The 23,056-nt window shown below is 46.8% G+C and overlaps 1 protein-coding gene across 1 annotated transcript in view; it reads left to right on the plus strand.

The window, feature by feature from the left end:
* LOC136588133 (zinc finger protein 665-like) overlaps positions 1 to 23,056 on the plus strand; it is a 102,097-nt gene that overhangs the window by 37,108 nt on the left and 41,933 nt on the right. The window contains exons 2-7 of the mRNA XM_066587137.1: positions 1,857 to 1,969; positions 2,574 to 2,684; positions 2,789 to 2,935; positions 4,774 to 4,897; positions 5,828 to 5,916; positions 11,650 to 11,746. Coding sequence (XP_066443234.1) covers positions 2,607 to 2,684; positions 2,789 to 2,935; positions 4,774 to 4,897; positions 5,828 to 5,916; positions 11,650 to 11,746 — 535 coding nt within the window. The 5' untranslated portion in view covers positions 1,857 to 1,969; positions 2,574 to 2,606. The remainder of the gene's footprint in view (positions 1 to 1,856; positions 1,970 to 2,573; positions 2,685 to 2,788; positions 2,936 to 4,773; positions 4,898 to 5,827; positions 5,917 to 11,649; positions 11,747 to 23,056) is intronic.

Raw genomic sequence — 23,056 nt, forward strand, 5'->3', positions numbered from 1 at the left:
CTCTAGTGATTTAAAATACAGATTATTTTCAGGCTGCTCTGTCCATTGCCTCCCCTTTGAATACAAGCGAAAATAATGCAACGGAATGCAACATGGTTTGTCTTATGGCCCCGGCCTTTAGTAAGGCATGAATTGTTACTTCAGTCGCTGCCTCTTGTGTGGGACTCGGGGGATACTGAGGTGTGCGAGGAACCACAGCCCCTTCTTTCAGCTTGACTAAGACAGGTGGGACCTGAAGCTTCCCAAATTTCTGTCTTGCTAGTCACCCATAGCATCTGTGAGACCTGAGTAAGCTGGGCTACATCTGCAGGGGGGTATGTAATTTTTGTGTTCTTGTAAAACGCTAATAACAAGCAAATTAAATGTTCATCCACCTCAGAGTCGCGGGTAAGAGTACTGTTGGGTGAGAAGTGGATAGGCTACAAGCCTTGCAAGCCACTATCTGCCCAATCAGATTTTACAGTTGCAGTGTCACTGACTAGGAATTATGTTAAAATCTTACGTATAGGGGAAACATTTTTGTGATTCCATTCAATATCTACATTAGGAATGGGAGTTTAAACAACATTTTCAAAACCCCTAGTTTCACTTCCATTAATTCCAGACATTTGGCTTGAAATCTGCCCCTGCCACCCCTACCTTCCCTCTTCCTTTCCAAGTTCAGTGGAATGAATGAAGAACTTTTGTGATGTGGGGGTCCTAGCTGGGTGGTCTCGTACTCAGTGATTCTGGTACCTGAAGAATTTTTAATTTGTGCTCAATGCAAAATTTCCATGCCTGCATGAGAGACCATGAGAGAACCTGCGCAAAAACTTATTGCAGATAAGGGAAGAAAATACAATCTGTAACTATTATAAGTTGTACAAATTGTGGTTAACTGCTGGTTCATTTAAAGGCCTAATACCTCTTATATTGTTTGGGGTATATTCAATTTCTGCTTGTATCACTGGAAGTATGTCTGCCCTAATAGGTTGACTGGGCAGGTCCTGGACACCATAAATCTACCGATATTAAAAATGTGATACCCTTTTAAGCAAATTTGTTATTAATTGGATTCGGTTTGCAATGCACTCATTAGGTTGGTCCAGTACATAATACTCATTTAGCATCATACCTCAAAAGTATTCAAATAAGTAGAACCCAATATTTTGAATACACCATGTACTTGTATTTTGCATATCACACCCTTTTTTATTAATTTTTGCTAGACTTCTCTGTATTGAGGGGGGGGAGGGGCAAACACATTACATACTTTTCTTCCCTCCCTTTCCTCACATCATCTAGCCCCATCCCTTGTGGTTTGGTTACCTGTTTGAGCATCTTTTTCACACTTTAACTGTCTAGTAGTGCACATAACATATGTAACACCTACAGGAGTCCCTCACACTCATACACACAAAAAATTTACAGAAATAACAGATTCACATTATTTATGGGCAGAATTGACAAATATTACATTTTAATTATTTTTGCAGCTAAAATCACACGTTTTCAATTCATATTGCACAGACAACTTTTAAATCACTATATATAAATATCCTTTCAATTCAACTTTCTCTTTAACCTTCTGTACACATTTGGTAAGACGCTTTTAATTCACTTCGTTTTTTTCCTGTCCTCTAGAGATACTTATCTCTTTAACAGTCCTTTTAGCCTACCGTAGGCGGGTGAATCGCTCTTAAGACGCGTACTCTACCACAATGATTGCGTACTATTTTTCTTTTAAACTGATGGTTGTATCACGACAGAAATTGCCTACATTTGCAGCAATTAATGCATTTGGGGGAGGGAAGGATGAGATGCAGTAAGAACATAAGTTTTCTTATCTCTTTTTTTATTTTATTTTTTTTTAATAGAGCTCGTTAATCTGTCCATTCCAGAATGCAGAAACTCTTCTATTTGGGATCGCTGCCTTTGGAAGAATGACACTCCAGCCTCACGTTGAGAAGCTAAATTTGTTTGCTAGTTGGTATGTTTCCAGGTGGCCAAATTATGAGCTAATGCTCGAGCATCGAGGAAGCTTACAAATTATACAAACTTTGAATGTGATTAGAAGTCATCTGATTTATTCGACAAACCGAAGAGAAATTTTATACAGACATTTGAACAAGGCTAGAACTTGTAATAATTATAATTTATTCTAATTAATTTATTATCATTGGCTATTAAAAAGAACAGTGATGTCTCTTTAGAGGCAGGACTTCTCTCACGCTGATTGGAACGGTTTATCATGAGACTTCTGTAAAATGTCCTTGCATTCTTGTGATAGAAACAATAATATCAGCTAAAAAAAGATAGTTAATAGCTGTAAGAAGAGCAGGTTACAAGACATAAATGGGGGACAGAAAATCTTATAGCTTCTCTCGCATAGTCATTGTCCAGTTATTTGTTCACATTATGACTAGAATTATGTGTGATGCCAAATAGTGTGTAAAGTATTCTAGGAAAGTCACTCGCACGTTTCAGGTTTTTGTAGTCTAAAATTTATTCATGACTTCTAATTCATAAAATTGCATACTTCATTTAGGTTTGTCTTCCAAGTGTTATTTTACTCACTTTGCTTATGTCCTAAGGCTCATTAAGCAAAAAAATAGAACCTATTAAGAATGGAGAAGGACAGAAAAGAGACGGCTGATAAAATACTAGAGCTCACCCTAGAGATAATCTACCTGCTGACCGGAGAGGTGAGGAGTCTGGGAATTGTCTTGTATGGTGTAATAAAGCAGAGACAAGACTAGGGTGGTGAGGAGATGTATAACATGAAGTCAATGTCTCTGTCTGCGCCCAGGATTACATGGTAGTGAAGAAGACCACTAAGGAGTGTGCAGCAGATAGCTGGGCCCAGGATCCTATCACAGTGGCTTCACCTCACTCACAGATACATAAGGAGATCCTGGAACTTACCAACAAGATCACAGAGCTGCTGACCGGAGAGGTGAGTGCTGCCGGGGATGGTGCTGACCGGAGAGGTGAGCGCTGCTGGGGATGTTGCTGACCAGAGAGGTGAGCGCTGTAGGGGATGCTGTTGCTCTCGGAGAGGGGAGTATTGCAGGGGAACTGTTGCCTCGGAAAGATGAGAGCTGCAGAGGATGCTGTTGGGCTCGCAGAGGTGAGCGCTGCAGGGGATGCTGCTGACCGGAGAGGTCAGCGCTGTTGGGGATGCTGCTGACCGGAGAGCTGAGCTCTGCTGGGGATGCTGCTGACCAGAGAGATAAGCTCTGTAGGGAATTCTGTGGGGCTCGGAGAGGCGAGCGTTGTATGGAAAACAGTTGGACTCGCAGAGGTGAGTGCTGCAGGGGATGCTGTTAGGCTTGCAGAGGTGAGCGCTGCAAGGGATGCTGTTAGGCTTGGGGAGGAGGGCGCTGCTGGGGATGCTGCTGATTGGAGAGGTGAGTGCTGTAGGGGATGTTGTGGGGCTCGGAGAGGTGAGCTCTGCAGGGTATGCTGCTGACCAGAAAGGTGAGTGCTGCAGGGAATGCTGCTGACTGGAAAAGTGAGCGCAGTAGGGAAGATGAGACATCATACAGCAAAAGGGAGCACTGTCCAGATAATTACTTTAACCTTAATATACCTGTCAAGTGCTCTTGTGGTGACACATTTCACCTACAGTTGGTGTCCTGCTACTACAGTAGCCCAGGCACGTGTTGTAGAAGCTCCTCAAAACTGCTCAAACTCACTTGGAGTATACTCAATGGGTCACCCCAACAAAGGTAGTGGGGGGGGGGGGGCACAATATCTCCTTTGTCTTCTACATCTTGAGCGTTTTCATTAATGCAATTTTATAATCTCCACAATTTTATTTAATATCCACTCTACGTTTCAGCAATTTTCAATAATGGTGGAGACAGGTTCCATCCCGGGTTCTGGACGGACACTGATGGGACCTTTTGGATGGAGCTAAAAATGAGATGTGAATGGAGACTTAGAAACTGGATCCTCTAAAAATGGATTAATGCAGCTGAAAGGAGTGAAAGGACAATACACTTTCAGTTTGTTTTACAGAATCACTGAGTGGGTTCGTAGAAAAACAGAAACTACACCATTCATTCAACCTCTGTTAGTGTATAACATTAATTTAAAGGGATCTTCAAATAGAGAAACAGAAATGCAGATGTGAATGGGCCCTAATTGAAAATCTGCTTTTAGCGAAATGGGAAGTTTTCCAAGTTCATCTGGGGACCGTGGAGTGTGATATACAGTATTACAGGTTATATAAGTTCTAGAGGTTGACAGATCTCCACACCATGTTTTCTTCTCAGACTGCAAGTAAGGGAGATGGAACCATACTTCTGCAGCGCCATCTATTGGATGGAAGCATTCCTGCAAATCAATGTCTGACCCTTCGTACAGATCTTCACAACAATGATTGGGAATAGTAAACCAAGCCAGAACCCATACACAGACCGCTGTTTGGGGAGTTTTGCCCCTCATCAGTGTGCAGCAGGTTTCTTGCTTGTCTAGGGAGAGGCCTGGGACTGGAGTCGGGAGGGGTAACATCACTCCTAGAGGAGAGCACGGTGCCCTCCTCAAGGAGTGATCATAACCCTCCCGACCTTCTTCTCAGTCTGTAACTGAAGTGGTGCCTGGTGGGGATAGGGGTATAATAATTTTCTCTACACATTTTTTGTGTACTTTTTGGTGTTCTTCATCTTTTGTATGGAATAACTTGAATAAAGAAAGTATATAACATCTCCACTATGGATGCCAGCATGCTTAAAGATACTATGTAATTGACCATTTTACCCCAATTAGGTTTATATCGTTGTCTATCAGGTTCCTGTAAGATATCAGGATGTGACTGTCTGTTTCTCCATGGAGGAGTGGGAGTATGTAGAAGAACACAAGGATCTGTATGAGGACATCATGGTGGAGGACCACCAGACCATCATATCATTGGGTAAGAGGAGGCCTTTCCTGTGAAGTTGGCCATATAACACAGCTTTTGGAGCATTTGGTTTAGAAAAGAAATAATCAGCCACCATTGAATGTAAAAGTCTTACATTTTGTCTTTTTATTTACCTTCTGGCTGCACCTGTGTGGAGTTATTTGGCGGATTACCAAGAAACGTCTCTAACCTGCTAGATCCTCCAGAATTCTAGATCCATTTGCGCCAAAAAACTGGCGTCCGTACTGCGTGCACCACATCTATTTATTTATGTTTTAGACTCTTTTTGTGCCTCACTTGAGAAAGGCCAGTGGATTATCAGAAGAGTGGTGATGCTTCTCTGAAAAAGGGGTGGGGCTTAAAAGTGACAACGTGCGCCAAAATCGCACTAGAATCGTAATGCAAAGTAAGACAACCAAAATGGGGTGAAAATGTAGAGAAAATTGTCTACAGATGTGCTAAATTATTCCTCCAGCATGAGTCCGTGTAATAAATTTAGCGCATTTCAGACTGCCCGTTCTTGGGGCTCATTCACATGGTCGTAATCACATTTTGATCACATAAATATGCTACGTTTTCCACAACTGAAAATCGCTTACACGATTATTACAGGCGTACGGGAGTATTGGCTGGCTCCTGCAGGTTGTTGTGCACACAAAGAAATACGCAGAAATGCCCATGTATTTGCGCCGGCCTGTTCTCTTGAATGGGCTGCTGCGGTGCGCAATAAGCACCAAAATAGGACATGCTGCAGATTTTGTCAAACAGTCTAACATCACATGACCAAATCTGCTCACGTGAACCATTGAAATCAATGGTTTCTATTATGTGTGCAAAAATTGAAAATGTAATATTGCGCAAATCGTTACTGCGGGTAACTATTAGACAGGTTTAGTAAATCTATCCCAATGTGCTTGTTAACTACATGTGTGTCTTCTACAGATGAGGAAGGAAGACCAGAGGGATGGCCCGGTCCTCTATGTTCCAAGGACAATCCAGAGAAAAACCCCAATGTCCCACAGCATCATCAGGTGAAAGGAGAATGTCAGCATGATTTGCCTCCATAGTGTAGTAGAGGCTCTTGTGATGTCGATGCCTCCTTGTGACCGAGTACGCCTTGTGTTAGTTGTTGATGGTCAAGATGCCTGCTCTCTTGACTTCTTCTTGCCCTCTGATCCGGCGGGGAAGTCTTTCAGTGTAAACGCTCTGCACGAGTGCTATTGACCTTAGCATCGACATCAGCGCTCTGCAGGCGTTTATCTGACTGTAGGCCCGTGTAAAAGGGCTGTTAGACCGGATACACATGGGCTGACTTCCAGCGCAATGTCCGCAGCGGGCATTCTACTGCAGATCAGCCGCAGGAAGCCTGCCTCCAAACCATTTGGTGCGTGTTTTATTGCAAATTCGTGTGTGGAATTCACCACCTCAGCGGCGGTGGCAATGAAAGTGACCTGCTGCAGAACTAAATTCCACACGGGTGGAAGATGGTCCACACACGGAAATTCCGGGGCAAATCTTCCCCATGTGAACCTCACCTACATTTCCCATTATACCTTGGGGTTTGCAGAAGTAAGGCGTGGGGTCCTATAACACTCCAGTTGCTCTTCTCTGAGTAGTATCTATGGACAGCATTGATAGCTCAGTGATACAGAAGCTCTTTCCCCTCATAGTCTTCATGTTTCACCCTGCTCTCCCCTGCCTCCAGTACATTTCCTTCTTCCGCAATTTCGAGAACTCACCATAGGAAAAATTGCTCCGAAGGGGTGAGACATGTGAGGGATGTGTCTCCATTGTGGTGGTCTGCGAAGTGGCGAGAGAAGCTGTGATGGGGAAAATGGTTTACGATATTGGAATGATGTTTGTTGGCTCAGATTCTCAAGGGATTACCGTTATTGTCCAGTAAACATATAAGTATATCACATATTTGGACCCGCAGTTGAAAAAGTTATGAAAGTTATGTATTTGATACTTATTTTCCCCTATAGATCTTCGTTACGCGTTGTATATTCTATTGGCCTGCGTTATGTTTTATAAATACTGTGTTGTTCTTGAATAAAGCCTCTTACTGAAACTACCCAATAAGTCTTCTCGATTGAGAAGCCACCTGGATTTAGGTCCTTTTATGCATCACCTTCTCATTCACTTATCTGGGGAAGAAAAAAGAGCCATGCGTGACAATCGGAAAGCAAATATGCTCCCTGATAAGGGGAATGATGGCATGAACAAAAGTCCAGTCCAGTCCAGCCCAACCCCCCCGCCCAAGCCTCCTTCGTCAGGCTGAAGTGAAATAGATCCAAAGAGGCATGAATATTTATACACACTTATAACATACATACTTATGACAAGGCACAGACATGGATGGGATTGGTTGCATCTAAAGGAATACTGCAATAGAAACATAGGCATTTTTAACTTGACGTTAATAAGGGAGTGAAAGTTTTAGGGTCCCTAAATTACTGTTGGGGGGTATACCAGGCCAGCAATCTTATCTGTGCTATAGATGTCTTATACCTCCCATTCACCCAGAAATCCTCAGTAAGTAATTTAACCCTCTATCAAACGTGTTAAAAGTTGTTATAAATTTATATTCTCAAATTCTTCTATGGCTCTGTGACTTGAAACCACCCTTCAGTATCAAAACTCTTATATTTCCTATGTCATGCCCATGATCTGAAAAGTGCTCGGCCACAGGTTTTTCTGTCTTTCTCTGTTTAACCCCTTGCCTGACTCCGTCGTCAGGCATGTATTCAGGAGAAAAGTTTTACATTTGTCTCCGACGCATGCACGACGACTGTTGTAACAGTAGTGACAGAGGATTCCTAATATTTCTAGACACTATCAAGACCGGCGTTGTACCATTGGATTGGCGCATTGCCAACGTGGTTCCAATTTACAAAAAGGGGACCAAAAGTGAGCCTGGTAACTACAGGCCAGTAAGTCTCACTTCAGTAACGGGAAAACTTTTCGAGGGGATTCTGAGAGACGCCATCGATGAGTGCCTCAAGGAGAACAAGGGAATAACTCCTCACCAGCATGGGTTCATGAAGGGTCGCTCATGTCAGACAAATCTAATCAGTTTCTACGATGAAGTAAGCTCTAGGCTGGACCTGGGAGAATCTATTGATCTCGTATATCTGGACTTCTCTAAAGCATTTGACACCGTGCCACATAATAGGCTGATATATAAAATGAGGCAGCTCGGACTGGGCGAAAACGTGTGTAATTGGGTAAAGAATTGGCTCAATGACAGAAAGCAAAGGGTGATAATAAATGGTTCATATTCTGATTGGGCCACAGGGTTCAGTATTAGGCCCCATTCTGTTCAATATATTTATCATTGACCTGATAGAGGGGCTGCACAGCAAAATATCAATATTTGCAGATGACACAATTATACAATATAATTAATACAAGGAGGACAATGTACGACTACGAACGGACCGAGATAAGCTGGGGACTTGGGCAGAAAAATGGCAAATGAAGTTCAATGTTGATAAATGTAAGGTTCTGCACATGGGCAGGAGAAACGGATGTCACCAATATACACTAAATGGGGTACTGCTAGGGAAAAGTGATATGGAAAAAGACCTGGGGGTACTAGTGGATTGTAGACTAAACTGGAGTAACCAACGCCAGTCAGCTGCTGCAAAGGCAAATAAAGTCTTGGGGTGCATTAAAAGAGGTATAGGGGCGAGGGACGAGAACATTATTATCCCACTATATAAGGCACTTGTCAGGCCTCACATGGAATACTGCGTACAGTTCTGGTCACCGGTGCTCAGGAAAGATGTTACAGTAGTGGAGGGGGTTCAAAGAAGAGCGACTAAACTAATACATGGAATGAGGGGACTGGAATACCCAGAGAGGCACCAAAATTGGGATTATTTACTCTAGAAAAAGGAAGGCTAAGGGGCGACCAAATAACTATGTGTAAATACATGAGGGGACAATACAAGGATCTCTGCCAGGATCTGTTTATACCCAGGACTACGACGGTAACAAGAGGACATCCGCTACGTTTAGAGGAAAGCAGGTTTCATCACCAACATAGAAGGGGGTTCTTTACTGTAAGAGCAGTTAGACTGTGGAACTCTCTGCCTGAGGACGTGGTGATGGCAAAATCCATAGAAGAGTTTAAGGGGGGACTTGATGTCTTTCTGGAGAGGAAGGATATTATTGGTTATAAATCTTAGGTTCATTGTTAATTCGGGTTTACAGGTAGGTAGGAACTATTAGGGGTTGATCCAGGGAACAGTCTGATTGCCATTAGGGAGTCGGGAAGGAATTTTTTCCCCAAAAGGGCTAATTGGCTCCTGCCTCTTGGGGTTTTTTGCCTTCCTCTGGATCAACAACAACACAGGAGGATAAACAGGCTGGACTAGATGGACATTGTCTTCATTCGGCCTTACGAACTATGTTACTATGTTATGTTCATCCCCGCTGCAGTCCACTCATCGATGAACACTGTGACAGTGTTGTCACAGTGTTCACTGAGGAGGGGACACCTGCGGTGATGATTTTTGGGGAAAGATTTGAAATATAAGCCCTTCCCCGAAAATCATCCCAAAAGTCAATGAATGAACCAAACGCTGTCTGTGATTGGCTGAGCGCTGTGACCAATCACAGGCAGCGCTCAGCTGTCACTTAAGGAATGGCAGAGGACTGCCTGTGATTGGCTGAGCGCTCAGCCAATCAGAGACAGTGCTTTCAGCTGACAGGGATTTAAAATCCCCAGCTGAAAAATCTTCAGTGCAGAGTTTAGGAGATCTGATGGAAAACCCGCCAGACCCCGACAGCGGCGAACAGGTGAGTTATTTTATATATATATATATATATATAATAAAGAAATTATTTTTAACTCTTAACACAAGCTAGGGAGGATTTTAGGGTGAGGAGAGGTAAGTGTGTGTGTGTGTATAATATTTTTTTTAACACCGGCTAGGGAGGAATTTTAGGGAAGGGCTTATATCTCAAGCCCTTCTCCAAAAATCACTGCTGGGATTGCCTGCATGACATAGGAGATATGAGAGTTATGATACTGAAGGGGGGTTTGAAGTCACAAAGCCATAGAAGAATTTGGGAATATAAATTTATAATAACTTTTGACACGTTCAATAGAGGGTTAAATTATTCACTAGGATTTATATGTTAATGGCAGGTATAACACATCTTTAACACAGATAAGATTGCTGGCCTGGTGACTTTTTCCCCCTAACAGTAATTCAGGGACTATAAAACTTTCACTCCCTTATCAGGTTAAAAATGCTTATGTTTCTATTGCAGTACTCCTATAATACAAACCAATCACATCCATGTCTGTGCCTTGTCATAAGTTTGTGTGTCATAAGTGTGTATAAATATTCATGCCTCTTCAGATCTATTCCATTTTAGCCTGATGAAGAGCCCGAGAGGTTCGCAAGCTCGCTATTACAACATGTATTTTTGTTAGTCATTAAAAGGTATCATATCTACAAGATTACCTGGCTTCTCTTGCTGGGAACAATCACATTGTACTCTACTGGCTAACACGGTACCAAACCTTTGTTTTTTATTACAGCCATTAGTAGTACTGGTGCATCTCATGTATTTTTGGCTACTGCAGTACCTCCCTGCAAGCTTTAGGAGATGTATCCTTGGCAGGGAAAGGCTTAAATGCAATAGACATCACCTTCGGACAGGTGAGGAATACATAAAAGTAAATTGCTTGGACCCTCCACTGGTTGGTTCCATTAGACCCATAAACATTCCATTACATTCATACTCTTCTTCCTTGCGGTTAAAATGGAGCATGCTGCGATTTCTTCCTGTCCGTGCGATCCGCACGCTGAGAAAAAAAAAATCACATCCACATGCTTTTACTCGCTGTGCAGATGCTAATGCATCCCTATTAGAGATGAGCGAACACGTTCGGCTCCGCCCCTTTTTCGCCCGAACACCGAACTTTGCGAACACTTCAGTGTTCGGGCGAAAAAGTTCGGGGGCCGCCGTGGCAGCGCGGGGGGGTGCGGCGGGGAGTGGGGGGGAGAGGGAGAGAGAGAGGGCTCCCCCCTGTTCCCCGCTACTGCCGCCCGCGCCGCCGCGCATCTCCCCGCCCCCCGGCGGCACCCGGACACTTACGCGCGAACACTGCAGTGTTCGGCAAAGCCGGTGTCCGGGTGCGGATGTGTCCGTAACGGACCCGTTCGCTCATCCCTAATCCCTATGGGTGGCAAGAGGCGCAGATCTCCCACACAGGAGACATGCGCAGATTTTATAATTAAAATCCGCTTGTGAACATTAGGCCTAAGCCAGTCAAGAGTAGAGCATAAAGTTAGGCCTCATGTCCACGGGGAAAATCAGGCCCGCACAGATTTCTGCTGCAGATGCACTATAATTGTCTTTTTTTTTTTTTTATGCGGGAGATCAATTGAGATCATTTAAGATAGAGCTCCCGCACACGTGATCCACATTTAAATGGAGCATGCCACGTTTTTTTTCCCCCGCGTGAAACCCGCAATTCCTTGAAATACCATCCGCAGCTATTTAATTAACCGCGGATGGTCAATGCATTCCTATGGGATGCGGATTTGCTAAATATAATTTCCCCGTGGACATGAGGCCTTAGGCTTAGAGGAAGTACCTAAGAAATGCTGTACTTTATTTCTTTATTTCTTTTTAGAATCCATTCCTAGTTTGGGCTTCAAAAGCACCAAAATGGCACATGTGAAAACAGCTCACCTGTCATCTTAATTATACATCACTTGTTTCATATATTTGTGAATTAGGTTACCAATTGGGATGATATAAAAATTGAAGACTTCAGAGCGGAAGAGCAAGAACACTGTGTAAACCAGCTGTGTAAGAACGAGGATATCGGCACCAGTGAGTGATAGCCATTAAATGAAATTCGTCATCAGAAAATTCAGTATTTTTGTTTTTACACGTCTCTGCCTGTGTGAAAGGAACTGACACATTTTCACAGCTGCTCGGGCAAAACATCCGCTCCCAATCCAATCCGCCAAAAATAAACAGGGACAACCACATGGTAATACATTGATTTTAATTGCAAAAAACAAATGAACATTCTCCATGTTCATGAAAAGTATGTTCCCAGCTTATAACTAGCACTGCTCAGCTGGGGAAAAATTGACCCGAATTTTTCAAAATTAGATCGGATCATCCCAACCTTATTTTTAACAAAAATCGACTGAAATTCATTTCACATATAAAGAGTGGTGTGTGTGTCCCCTGTGGCTCAGTTTCTAGCACTCTTGCCTTTAACTGCTGGGGTCCTAAGTTCAAATTCCATCAAGGTCTACATCTGCATGGACTTTGAAAAACTCTATCCAGATGTTGCTCTTGGTCAGATTTGAACCTACAACTAAGTCTAGGACTGCAGTGCAGCAGTGCAAACAACTGACCCGCCACACTTCTTCTCCATTCTTCTTTTTCTTCATCTTATACTCATCTGGAGAAGAAACACAAAGGGAGCATACAAACTCCATGCAGATGTTGTGCATAATAAGCCGTGAACCTAGAGCTCCATCACAAGGGAGTAGTGCTAGCCACATCAAACTGCATATCCGTCACAGAAATCAGTATGTCAGCCTTGATTTCTGCCGTGGATTCTCTAGTAAATACATGCCAAATTAGCCTAAATTAATCTTACATGCATAAACAAACCCTTAATGTGATAGAAGGGGTTTATCAAAATCATGGGAACGCCACATCAGCATTATCAATCCTAGGGGTTTTCATTATTTTGATAAACCCCTGTACAGCTTCAGTTGCATCATCTGCGTAAAGGTGCAGGTCACACATTAGACTAACAGAGGGAGAGATTGTCAGCTGAAGTACGCCATCAATAGATAACTAATGTTGGCCAAATTTAAAGCCAAGCTCACTTTTCAGACAACGTTATCTAATATTCTGTGTGTCTCATCACTCTCCTAATATACTTTCATTATTAATTTTTCTTTTAACAACACTATATCAAGTATGAAGTTCATAAATTACTAAGTCATCCCAGACAGATGTCTGCCCGGCCTCTGAAGACTTCCATTGAAGAAGAACTCCCCACCTCCTGTGGCAACCTGTTCCACTGATAGATCACTATCTAATCTGTGTCTCCTCCCTTTCAGTTTCATCCCATTGCTTCCAGTCTTTCCTTGTGCAGATGAGAATAGGGCTGATCCCTCTGCAGTGTAACAGCCCTTCAGATATTTGTAGGCCGCTATTAAGTCTCCTCTCAGACTTAGGGGGGCAGTAGGGGTTTTGTGGGTGGTACGCAACGTTGCCTCTGTTATTCAAGTGTGTAAGACCGCTATATGGACCTCTTTGCACACCTGTTCAAAGTTTTACCAGGTGCATACATGCGCATCAGCCGATGGCTCCCTCGGTCATAGAGTTTTACAGACGGCTATAAACTGATCGCATGCATCCTTTTTTCCTTTACCCGCACCCGAAGGACTGCTCTGTAATGTCACGCTGATGATGAGGTCACCAGCTCATTTGCTTCGGCAAACGAGAATCTTGCAGTTGTGTGTAAAAGAGCCATTACTGGAACCAATATAGTAAATTCATCTAGAGCAGTGGTTCCCAAACTATTTCAGCCATGGAGCCCTTTATGAAGCAAAAGTTTCTCATGGAGCCCCAAAGCAGAGGTATATATACAGAGGGTGTGGTCAAGGAAGTGGTTAGGGGCGTGGCTTATCACAACATGATTTTTACCTCCATCATTATCAAAAGGACAGGGCAGTTAAAAGAAAAAAAAAATCATGTCCTCTGGGGAATTCTGGGTGACCTATTAGCGGCATATAAGTAGGGGATTCTGAAAAGCTTCCTTGCTTCTTTCCATGCCACTATTGTGTTTCTTAGTGTTCAAGATGGTTTAATGTCTGGTGGCAGACATATAAATGGGTGTGTAAACATGCTGTGAGACTCCAAGGAGAGGCTTAGTGGGATTCCATGAGCCTATTGGAATATACATCTGTGCCTCCCATCCAGTCTACTATGTGTCTTGTTAGGCATGATATGTTGTAACTTCTGATGCTCGGGAAATTCACGCCTCCCTCACTCCTGCTGAACATTAGCTTCTGCAAGGATATACTCAGGCGTTTTCCTGCTCAAATGAATTTTGTTAAAGCGGCATTAAGGCGTACGATGTCCGGGTGTTTGATTAGGATTGGTATTGTTTGCATAGGATACAGCAGTTTGGAGAATCGCATCATCTTGATGAGATGACATCTTCCCAGCGTTAAGAGAGGAAGATTTGACCATCTCCTCGATTCTGATGTTATCTTTCCGATCAGTAGCGGGTGGTTTAGGGAGTATAGTAAAGTGGGGTCTTTACCTATTTTTATCCCGAGGTATGTGATATGCGGCTTTACTGCTCCTTCTCCCCAACCCAGGGAAGCCCAAAATGAGCTAGGCTCAAGTGCGCCTATCTCCAGGATTTCACTTTTTGTGGTGTTGATTCGGTAGCCCGAGAAGGTCCCAAATTCAGTTATGTCTGCTACTGCTTTTTCCAAATGTGTCTTGGGATCCACCATTAATATGAGGATATTGTCCACAAAGAGAGTGGTCTTAATTTCTTGCGTTGCTACTTTTATTCCTTGCAAAATGGGGGAGTCCTCTAGATGACGTACTAGTGGTCCTAGCACTAGGTCCAACAGTAAAGGAGATAGCGGGCAGTGAATAGTGGAAATGGGTCTGATAAGAATCCTGGTGTATGGATTCTTGCTGTTGGGCTACTATAAATGCTATTAATGTAAGTGCGGAAGGGGCCCTGTAACGCTATTTTATCCTGGACCATTCCCAGCCATCTCCAGTGCACAATATCAGATGCCTTTTCAGCGTCTAGGGATATTAGACCCGGGTTTGGCGCTGGGTGAGTCCTGCGCCTTAGTGTGTCTTATACCGCTAAGACCTTTCTCATATTTGCCCAGGAATACCCAGAGAGGCTATCCAAATTGGGATTCTTTACCCTGGAAAAAAAAAGACGGCTAAGGGGCGACCAAATAACCATGTATAAATCCATGAGGGGACAATACAAGGATCTCTCCCATGATCTGTTTATACCCAGGACTGCGACGGTAACAAGAGGGCATCCGCTACGTCTAGAAGAAAGCAGGTTTCATCGCTAACACAGAAAAGGGTTCTTTTCTGTAAGAGCAGTGAGACTGTGGAACTCTCTGCCAGAGGAGGTGGTGATGGCAAAATCCACAGAGGAGTTTAAGAGGGGACTTGATGTCTTTCTGGAGAGGAAGGATATTACTAACATGCTGTAGAATTAAATCCCGCACGACATGTCAATATCCGCGCGGGCTTTGTGCAGATTTTCTCCACAGTGTGTGGATGAGATTTTCAAAATCTTATCCACTTTGCTGCTACAGCTACTGTAAATTCCGCAGCAAATCTACCCCATGTAGTAATAGTAACAGTCTACATTGGTAGCCCTAGTGGTAATAGTGTCCCCTACATTGGTGGCCCCTGTAGTAATAGCGACCGCCTACATTGGTGGCCCCTGTAGTAATAGGGACCGCCTACATTGGTGGCTCTAGTAGTAATAGTGTCCCCTATATTGGTGGTCCCAGTAGTAATAGTAACCGCCTACATTGGTAGCCCTAGTAGTAATAGTGTCCCCTATATTGGTGGCCGCAGTAGTAATAGTGACCACCTACATTGGTCGCCGCAGTAGTAATAGTGACCACCTACATTGGTAGCCCCAGTAGTAACAGCGTCCCCTATATTGGTCACCCTAGTAGTAATAGTGTCCCCTGTATTGGGGGCCCCAGTAGTAGCATCCCCTATAGTCGTGGCCCCAGTAGTAATAGTGTCCCCTATATTGGTGGTCCCAGTAGTAATAGTAATCCCCTGTATTGGTGGCCCCAGTAGTAATAGCGTCCCCTGTATTGGTGGCCCCAGTAGTAATAGCGTCCCCTGTATTGGTGGCCCCAGTAGTAATAGTAACCCCCTGTATTGGTGGCCCCAGTAGTAATAGCGTCCCCTGTATTGGTGGCCCCAGTAGTAATAGCGTCCCCTGTATTGGTGGCCCCAGTAGTAATAGTGTCCCCTATATTGGTGGCCCCAGTAGTAATAGTGTCCCCTATATTGGTGGCCCCAGTAGTAATAGTGTCCCCTATATTGGTGGCCCCAGTAGTAATTGTACCCTATATTGGTGGCCACAGTAGTAATGGCATCCCCTATATTGGTGGCCCCAATAGTAATAGCGTCCCATATATTGGTGGCCCCAGTAGTAATGGCATCCCCTATATTGGTGGCCCCAGTAGTAATAGCGTCCCCTATATTGGTGGCCCCAGTAGTAATAGCGTCCCCTATATTGGTGGCCCAAGTAGTAATAGCGTCCCCTATATTGGTGGCCCCAGTAGTAATAGCGTCCCCTATATTGGTGGCCCCAGTAGTAATTGTACCCTATATTGGTGGCCCCAGTAGTAATAGCATTCCCTTTATTGGTGGCCCCAGTAGTAATAGCATTCCCTTTATTGGTGGCCCCAGTAGTAATAGCGTCCCCTTTATTGGTGGCCCCAGTAGTAATAGCGTCCCCTATATTGGTGGCCCCAGTAGTAATAGCGTCCCCTATATTGGTGGCCCCAGTAGTAATAGCGTCCCCTATATTGGTGGCCCCAGTAGTAATAGCGTCTGCTATATTGTTGGCTACAGTAGTAATAGCGTTCCCTATATTAGGCCTCCTTCCCACGAACGGATTTACGCCGCGTAAATTCGCGGCAAAAATCCGCTGCGTTGCCCCCTGCTATTAGGTTCTATTGAACCTAATAGCATAATGCTCACGATGTGTAATTCCACCGCGGAATTTCGCACGGTGAAATCTCCCGTTCTCACCCGCAGCATGTTCTATTTGCCGCGGGTGTACGCGCTGACGGCTTCCATTGCAGTCAATGGAAGCCGTCCGTTCACGCTATCTCCCGCTGTAACGAGCGGAAGATAGCGTGAAAAAACGCTTCCCCGCCTACCGCCGCGCGTCATATGACGCGGCCGGCGCGTCACGTGACACGGCCGGCCGCGTCATGTGACGCGGTGGGCGTGTCACATGACGCGACGGCGGTGGGCGGGGAAGTGTCTTCACGCTATCTTCCGCTGGTAAGTATGGGGTCTTTGGGGGGCGCCGTGACGGGCTTCACTGCGGAATATTACGCGGCGGAGCCCGTCACGCTCGTGTGAAGCCGGCCTTAGCCCTAGTAGTAATAGTGACTACCTATATTGGTGGCCCCAGTAGTAATAGCGTCCCCTATATTGGTGGCCCCAGTAGTAATAGCGTCCCCTATATTGGTGGCCCCAGTAGTAATAGCGTCTGCTATATTGGTGGCCCCAGTAGTAACAGCGTTCCCTATATTAGCCTTAGTAGTATTAGTGACCACCTATATTGGTGGCCCACTGCAGGGATGAAGGAAATCCCTGCTGCAGCTGTCACATCCGTGGCAGCAGATCACAGAGTTCTCCCAATGCTTTCAATGTGGCTGGTGCTGCTGCTGCTGGCCCAATTGAAAACAATGGGATTTTCACAGGGTGATAGGACATGCTGTTATCTGTTTCCCACATAGCATCACAACGCACAAAAGAATGGGGTTCATATTTGTGTGCCTTGCAGCGCACTAATCTTGTGCTATTTTCTCGGCTGTGTCAAACCGGCCTTAGGGGTAAATGAATGTCCAGGACCTGCGGTCGGCATAGTAGTGCAGATAACATGACTGGAGCTGGCTCATGTGATCCGCGTTGCTATGCCGGCCCCAGGTTCTGGACATTGCTTTCCTCAGTACAGCCCGTTGGGACACCTCTACAGCGGTGAGTATAGCGGAGACCTAGACCCTCTGTCGAAGCCCCTGACAATTGCTTGCGGAGCGCAGTTTTGGAAATGCTGATCTAGAGTCTCATAAGAGACTGACACCTTTTGCAAACTCTCTCAGCCCCTGTATAAAGGGTATGTGTTTCTGGTATGTTGTATTTGGTCTTGAGCTCAGATGGGTTAAGCCATCTGTTCTCTTGTGCACGAGGTGCTGGCCTTCCACTACCCCTTTTTCTCGCCGCTCCTTGAAGACTCTGTCATCATGTCCTCTGGGGAATTCTGGGTGACCTATTAGCGGCATATAAGTAGGGGATTCTGAAAAGCTTCCTTGCTTCTTTCCATGTGTTTTTCCTTATTGTGTTTCTTAGTGTTAAAGATGGTTTAATGTCTGGTGGCAGACATATAAATGGGTGTGTAAACATGCTGTGAGACTCCAAGGAGAGGCTTAGTGGGATTCCATGAGCCTATTGGAATATACATCTGTGCCTCCCATCCAGTCTACTATGTGTCTTGTTAGGCATGATATGTTGTAACTTCTGATGCTCGAGAAATTCACGCCTCCTCACTCCTGCTGAACATTAGCTTCTGCAAGGATATCCTCAGGCGTTTTCCTGCTCAAATGAATTTTGTAAAAGCGCATTAAGGCGTACGATGTCCGGGTGTTTGATTAGGATTGGTATTGTTTGCATAGGATACAGCAGTTTTAAGAATCGCATCATCTTGATGAGATGACATCTTCCCAGCGTTGAGAGAGGAAGATTTGACCATCTCCTCAATTCTGATGTTATCTTTTCGATCAGTGGCGGGTGGCTTAGGGAGTATAGTAAAGTGGGGTCTTTACCTATTTTTATCCCTAGGTATGTGATATGCGGCTTTATTGCTCCTTCTCCCCAACCCAGGGAAGCCCAAAATGACCTAGGCTCAAGTGGGCCTATCTCCAGGATTTCACTTTCTCGTCCGTATCATTGGGGGCCACAGCCTAGACCATGGGATATAGCCACTGCCCTAGGAGGCGACACGAAGCAAAAAAGTGTTAGCTCCTCCCCCCTGGCTATATTCCCCCTGCAGGCACTCAGCTAATTAGTCTTTAGCTTAGTGTCTGCTAGGAGGCAGACGTGGCTATTCGCGGGAATCCGGGGAGTCGGGGCTTTTCCCTGGCTCTACTGGCCTCCTGGGGGAGACGCAGGCAGGGGGTGCCTCCACCACTTCTGCGGCGTCTCACCCAGTGAAGAAAAAGGGGCCCGACCATGCAATGCGCATCTGAGTCGGTTACCCGCCAGCCATAGGGCTCCCCCTCCCTGGAGTGGCGCACTGCCTGACCAGTGGCGCATAGGGGGTAGCACTGCTGGAGACAGGTCGACGGGCGGACAGGCTGTGGCTTCCCTGACGGCGCAAGGTACCTCAAGGAGGACGTAGTGAAGAACGGCAGCAGGATGGCAGCAGCTCTCCCGGCAGCAGGGGTAGGAACACGGCATGCTAGCAGGACGCCGGGGCGCTGGCTGGGCAGGTCACTTCCGGGTGCGGCGCTCCGGGGGGCGGGGCGCCGGGCCGGAAAATGTCACTTCCGGGTCGCGGTCGGACTTCCGGGGCAAGCCACGCCCCCTCCGACCGCGGCAGACCTGAAAGAAGCAACCAGACAGAAGAATGGCCGCTCTCAGCCGCGGGACACCCTGGTCGTCTGGCACTACTGAGCCCAGCACTGTGCGCAGCTCTCAGCTTGCAGCACACAGCACACAGCACACAGCAGCATCCAGCCCTCATACGGCCCTGCAGAATTCTGCTACAGAGTGAGCACCCGAACAGCAGAAGCATCTCCTGTAACGGGCACCAGCAGCTGTAGCAGCACCGCAGCAGTTTCTGCCACACACCTGCCGGGTCACCAGCGCTACTATCTCCGTGTGGTGGACCCATGTCGACTCCTGACGGCCTTCATGCTTCAGGACCAGAGGCTCCAGCTGGATCAGGGGAGCCGCTAAAACAGCTGCTAGACCGGGTAAGCCCTGCCAAGGCAGCACTTTGCGGTGTCTCCCCTACCCCTCCCCTGTCCCCCCTGCAGGTACTCCTGTGGCAGTACGTGGCAGCCCCAATTACCCGGGGTTTCCTGTTGCCATGTCTGACCCTAGATCAGAGGGTTCCAGCCCGGCCAAAGGGAGGGTGAAACATTACGCTTGCACAGCGTGCAGCGTTAAGTTTGCCTGCGGTCAAGTCGACCCCCGCTGTGCTAAGTGTGCTACGGCACGCGCGGTTCCAGGGATCACGGTGCCCCCCGCCGCCCCTGTGGAGCCAGGGCCCGAACCCCAATGGGCGAGGTCCTTGGCCGCTGCCGTCTCCGGCCTGGCCAGATCTTCTGCGGCAATTTTACGCCGGTTAGAATCCAGCTCGGAAGTTTCCTCTTCGGAATATGCGCGCGGGAGGGCACGCAAAAGTGGGAGATCCTGCAGCAGCGAGGACACTTCCCGTAAATCTCGCCATACCAGGAGGTCATCTAGACCCTCTGTGTCCAGGCGGTCCAGAGACGCTCATGATTCCCATGGGTCCAGGGAGTCCGTCCATACGTACCACAGGTCAAGGCATTCTTCGCGGTCCCGGGCTCGCCAGGACTCCTCCCGAGCATCGTGCTCGCGGGCTTCTCAGGATACGGCGCAAACAGCGGGCGAGAGCAGTGGGTCAGAAGACGACGAACGCTCCGCGGTCTCGTCTGCTTCTGAGCTGGACGACGAACAGGTTTTGCGGCTGGCGAGCCTAATGGACAGCTTAGTAATAGCTGTAAGAGAAACCCTCCAAGTAACGAAGGAACCAGTAGAGACGACTCCTTCCACGGTGTCGTTTAGACGGCAGAAGAGATCGCGACAGGTCTTTCCAGACCATCAGGATTTCGCTGAAGTCCTTAATAAAGAATGGCAGAACCCTGACAAAAAATTTTTTAGGGCACCTGGGAAGCTACATACCCATTCCCAAGAAGTCTGAAAAAGGGTTGGGCGGTACCCCCAGTATTCGACCCACCAGTGTCACGGCGATCTAGAGGCACGGCGTTGCCAACAGCCGAAGTGGCAACTCTGGCTAATCCTCAAGACAGAAAACTGGATACATTGACGAAATCGGTGTTTTCAGGCCACGGGCACCACCCTGCAGCCGATCTTTGCGGCCGCATGGGTCAGTAAAGCATCCATAGCCTGGGCCAAACAGCTGCGGAAAGACATTCTAGCAGGCGCTCCACCTAGTGAGCTACTAGGAAGCAACAGACAGTATCATGCAAGTGAACAAGTTCGTATGCGCAGCAGGGCTAGATGCAGCTAAGTTCGTGGCGCGAGCGTCCGCCGCATCCGTCACGGCAAGACGAACCCTCTGGCTAAAGAACTGGTCAGCCGATTCAGCGTCCAAGATGGTCCTGACAAAGTTGCCATTTGAGGGAAATAGGCTCTTTTGGGCCTAAATTAGATGACTTGATAAAGGACGCCGCAGGCGGCAAAAGCACGTCATTGCCACAAATTCCAACAAGAAAGGAAAAGGTTCCGTTGAAGAGGAAACCGTTTTTTTTTAGGTCCTTGCGGCGTTGCTCGTCCCGTTCTGGGTCAGGGCAGTGGTCCCAATTTAGGAGGACCCCGACAGACGCAAGGAAGGGTCCAACCCTCAAGGCGAGACAAGCATGGCGATCCCGACCGGGAACATCTAGGCGGCGGGATCAAAGAATGCGGCATGAGGCGCCGCCCCCACCCAGGGTCACCAGGGTGGGGGGCAGGCTCTCCCAATTTCGGGAGACATGGTGGAGTCGCGTGAGCGACTCGTGGGTGCAGGAGATCGTGGCATCTGGGTACGCGATCGAATTCGTGACTCGGCCACAGGATTCGTTTCACAAGTCCAGAGTGCCTGCCACCCCAGAAGGAGTAGCCAGCCTACAATTGGCAGTGGAAAATCTTCTGGCACAGGGAGTTATAAAACCAGTGCCAGGGGCGCAAGAGAAGCAAGGGTTCTACCCAAATCTTTTTCTAGTGCCCAGAAAAGACGGCAGGGTCAGGCCAGTACTGGACTTAAGGAGACTGAACCAATTCATCAAAACAAAACATTTCCGGATGGAGTCGATCAGATCCGTGATAGCCTCCATGCAGCCGGGGGAATTCTTATCCTCAATAGACATCAAGGACGCCTACCTCCATATCCCGATTCAGGAAGCACACCAAAAATTCCTTCGTTTCGAGACGCAGGGAAGGCATTTTCAATTCACGGCTCTGCCATTCGGCCTTTCAAACTCTCCAAGAGTCTTTACGAAAGTACTAGCAGCAGTGATGGCACTACTCCATGCAAAGGGCATAGCGGCCATACCATACCTGGACGATGTGCTAATAAAAGCACCGTCACGGGACGGCAACGTCAGGAGTTTACGTGTCACGATGGAAACTTTAGAAGAATTTGGCTGGATAGTAAACCGCGAAAAAAGCGTGCCTAATACCAACACAACAGTTGGAGTTCTTAGGCATGATATTCGACACCAGCCAGCACCGAGTGTTACTACCCCAAACAAGGTGGACAAGCTTCTACACGGTGCTCGGTCTCTAATACAGAAGAGAACGCTAACTATTAGACACTGTATGAGTATTCTGGGCCAGATGGTAACAGCCTTCAATGCGGTCCCCTATGCCCAGTTCCGGTCAAGGATGCTACAACATCTGATATTGTCCCGCTGGAACAGGTCCACACTGACTCTGGAACAACGAATCCGGATAACCCCTCAAGTCCAGGATGCGTTGAAGTGGTGGTTGAAACCAGGGAGGCTTCAAGCGGGACGGCCTCTGGGCCCAAAACAATGGGTAGTATTGACAACGGACGCCAGCCACTCAGGCTGGGGCGGAGCACTGGGGGGCCAGTCGGTTCAGGGAGTTTGGTCTCAGAAAGAAGCAAGGTTGCACATCAACATCCTGGAATTATGGGCCATTTACCTGACTCTCCGGCATTTCAGGTCCAGTCTCAAAAAGAAGGATGTGCGCATCCAGACGGACAACACCACAGCTGTGGCCTATGTCAACCATCAAGGGGGCATACGGAGCGCGTCAGTAATAAACGAGGTGGCTGGCATACTGACGTGGGCGGAGAATCATCTGAGCTCAATATCAGCAGTCTACATTCCCGGAGTAGACAACTGGGTGGCAGATTACCTAAGTCGGGAAACGGTGGATCCCGGCGAATGGGGGTTGCACCCCGAAGTATTCCGGACAATATGTCGGAAATGAGGTACAACGGACGTGGACCTCATGGCATCCAGACTGAATTACAAAATTTGTGGCCCGAGCACGGGATCCGCAAGCAACAGCAACGGATGCACTGACCATTCCGTGCGGAGGACACAAACTCCTGTACGTATTTCCACCAGTCCC

Source organism: Eleutherodactylus coqui, chromosome 13 (genome assembly GCF_035609145.1).
Source record: "Eleutherodactylus coqui strain aEleCoq1 chromosome 13, aEleCoq1.hap1, whole genome shotgun sequence".
NCBI lineage: Eukaryota > Metazoa > Chordata > Amphibia > Anura > Eleutherodactylidae > Eleutherodactylus > Eleutherodactylus coqui.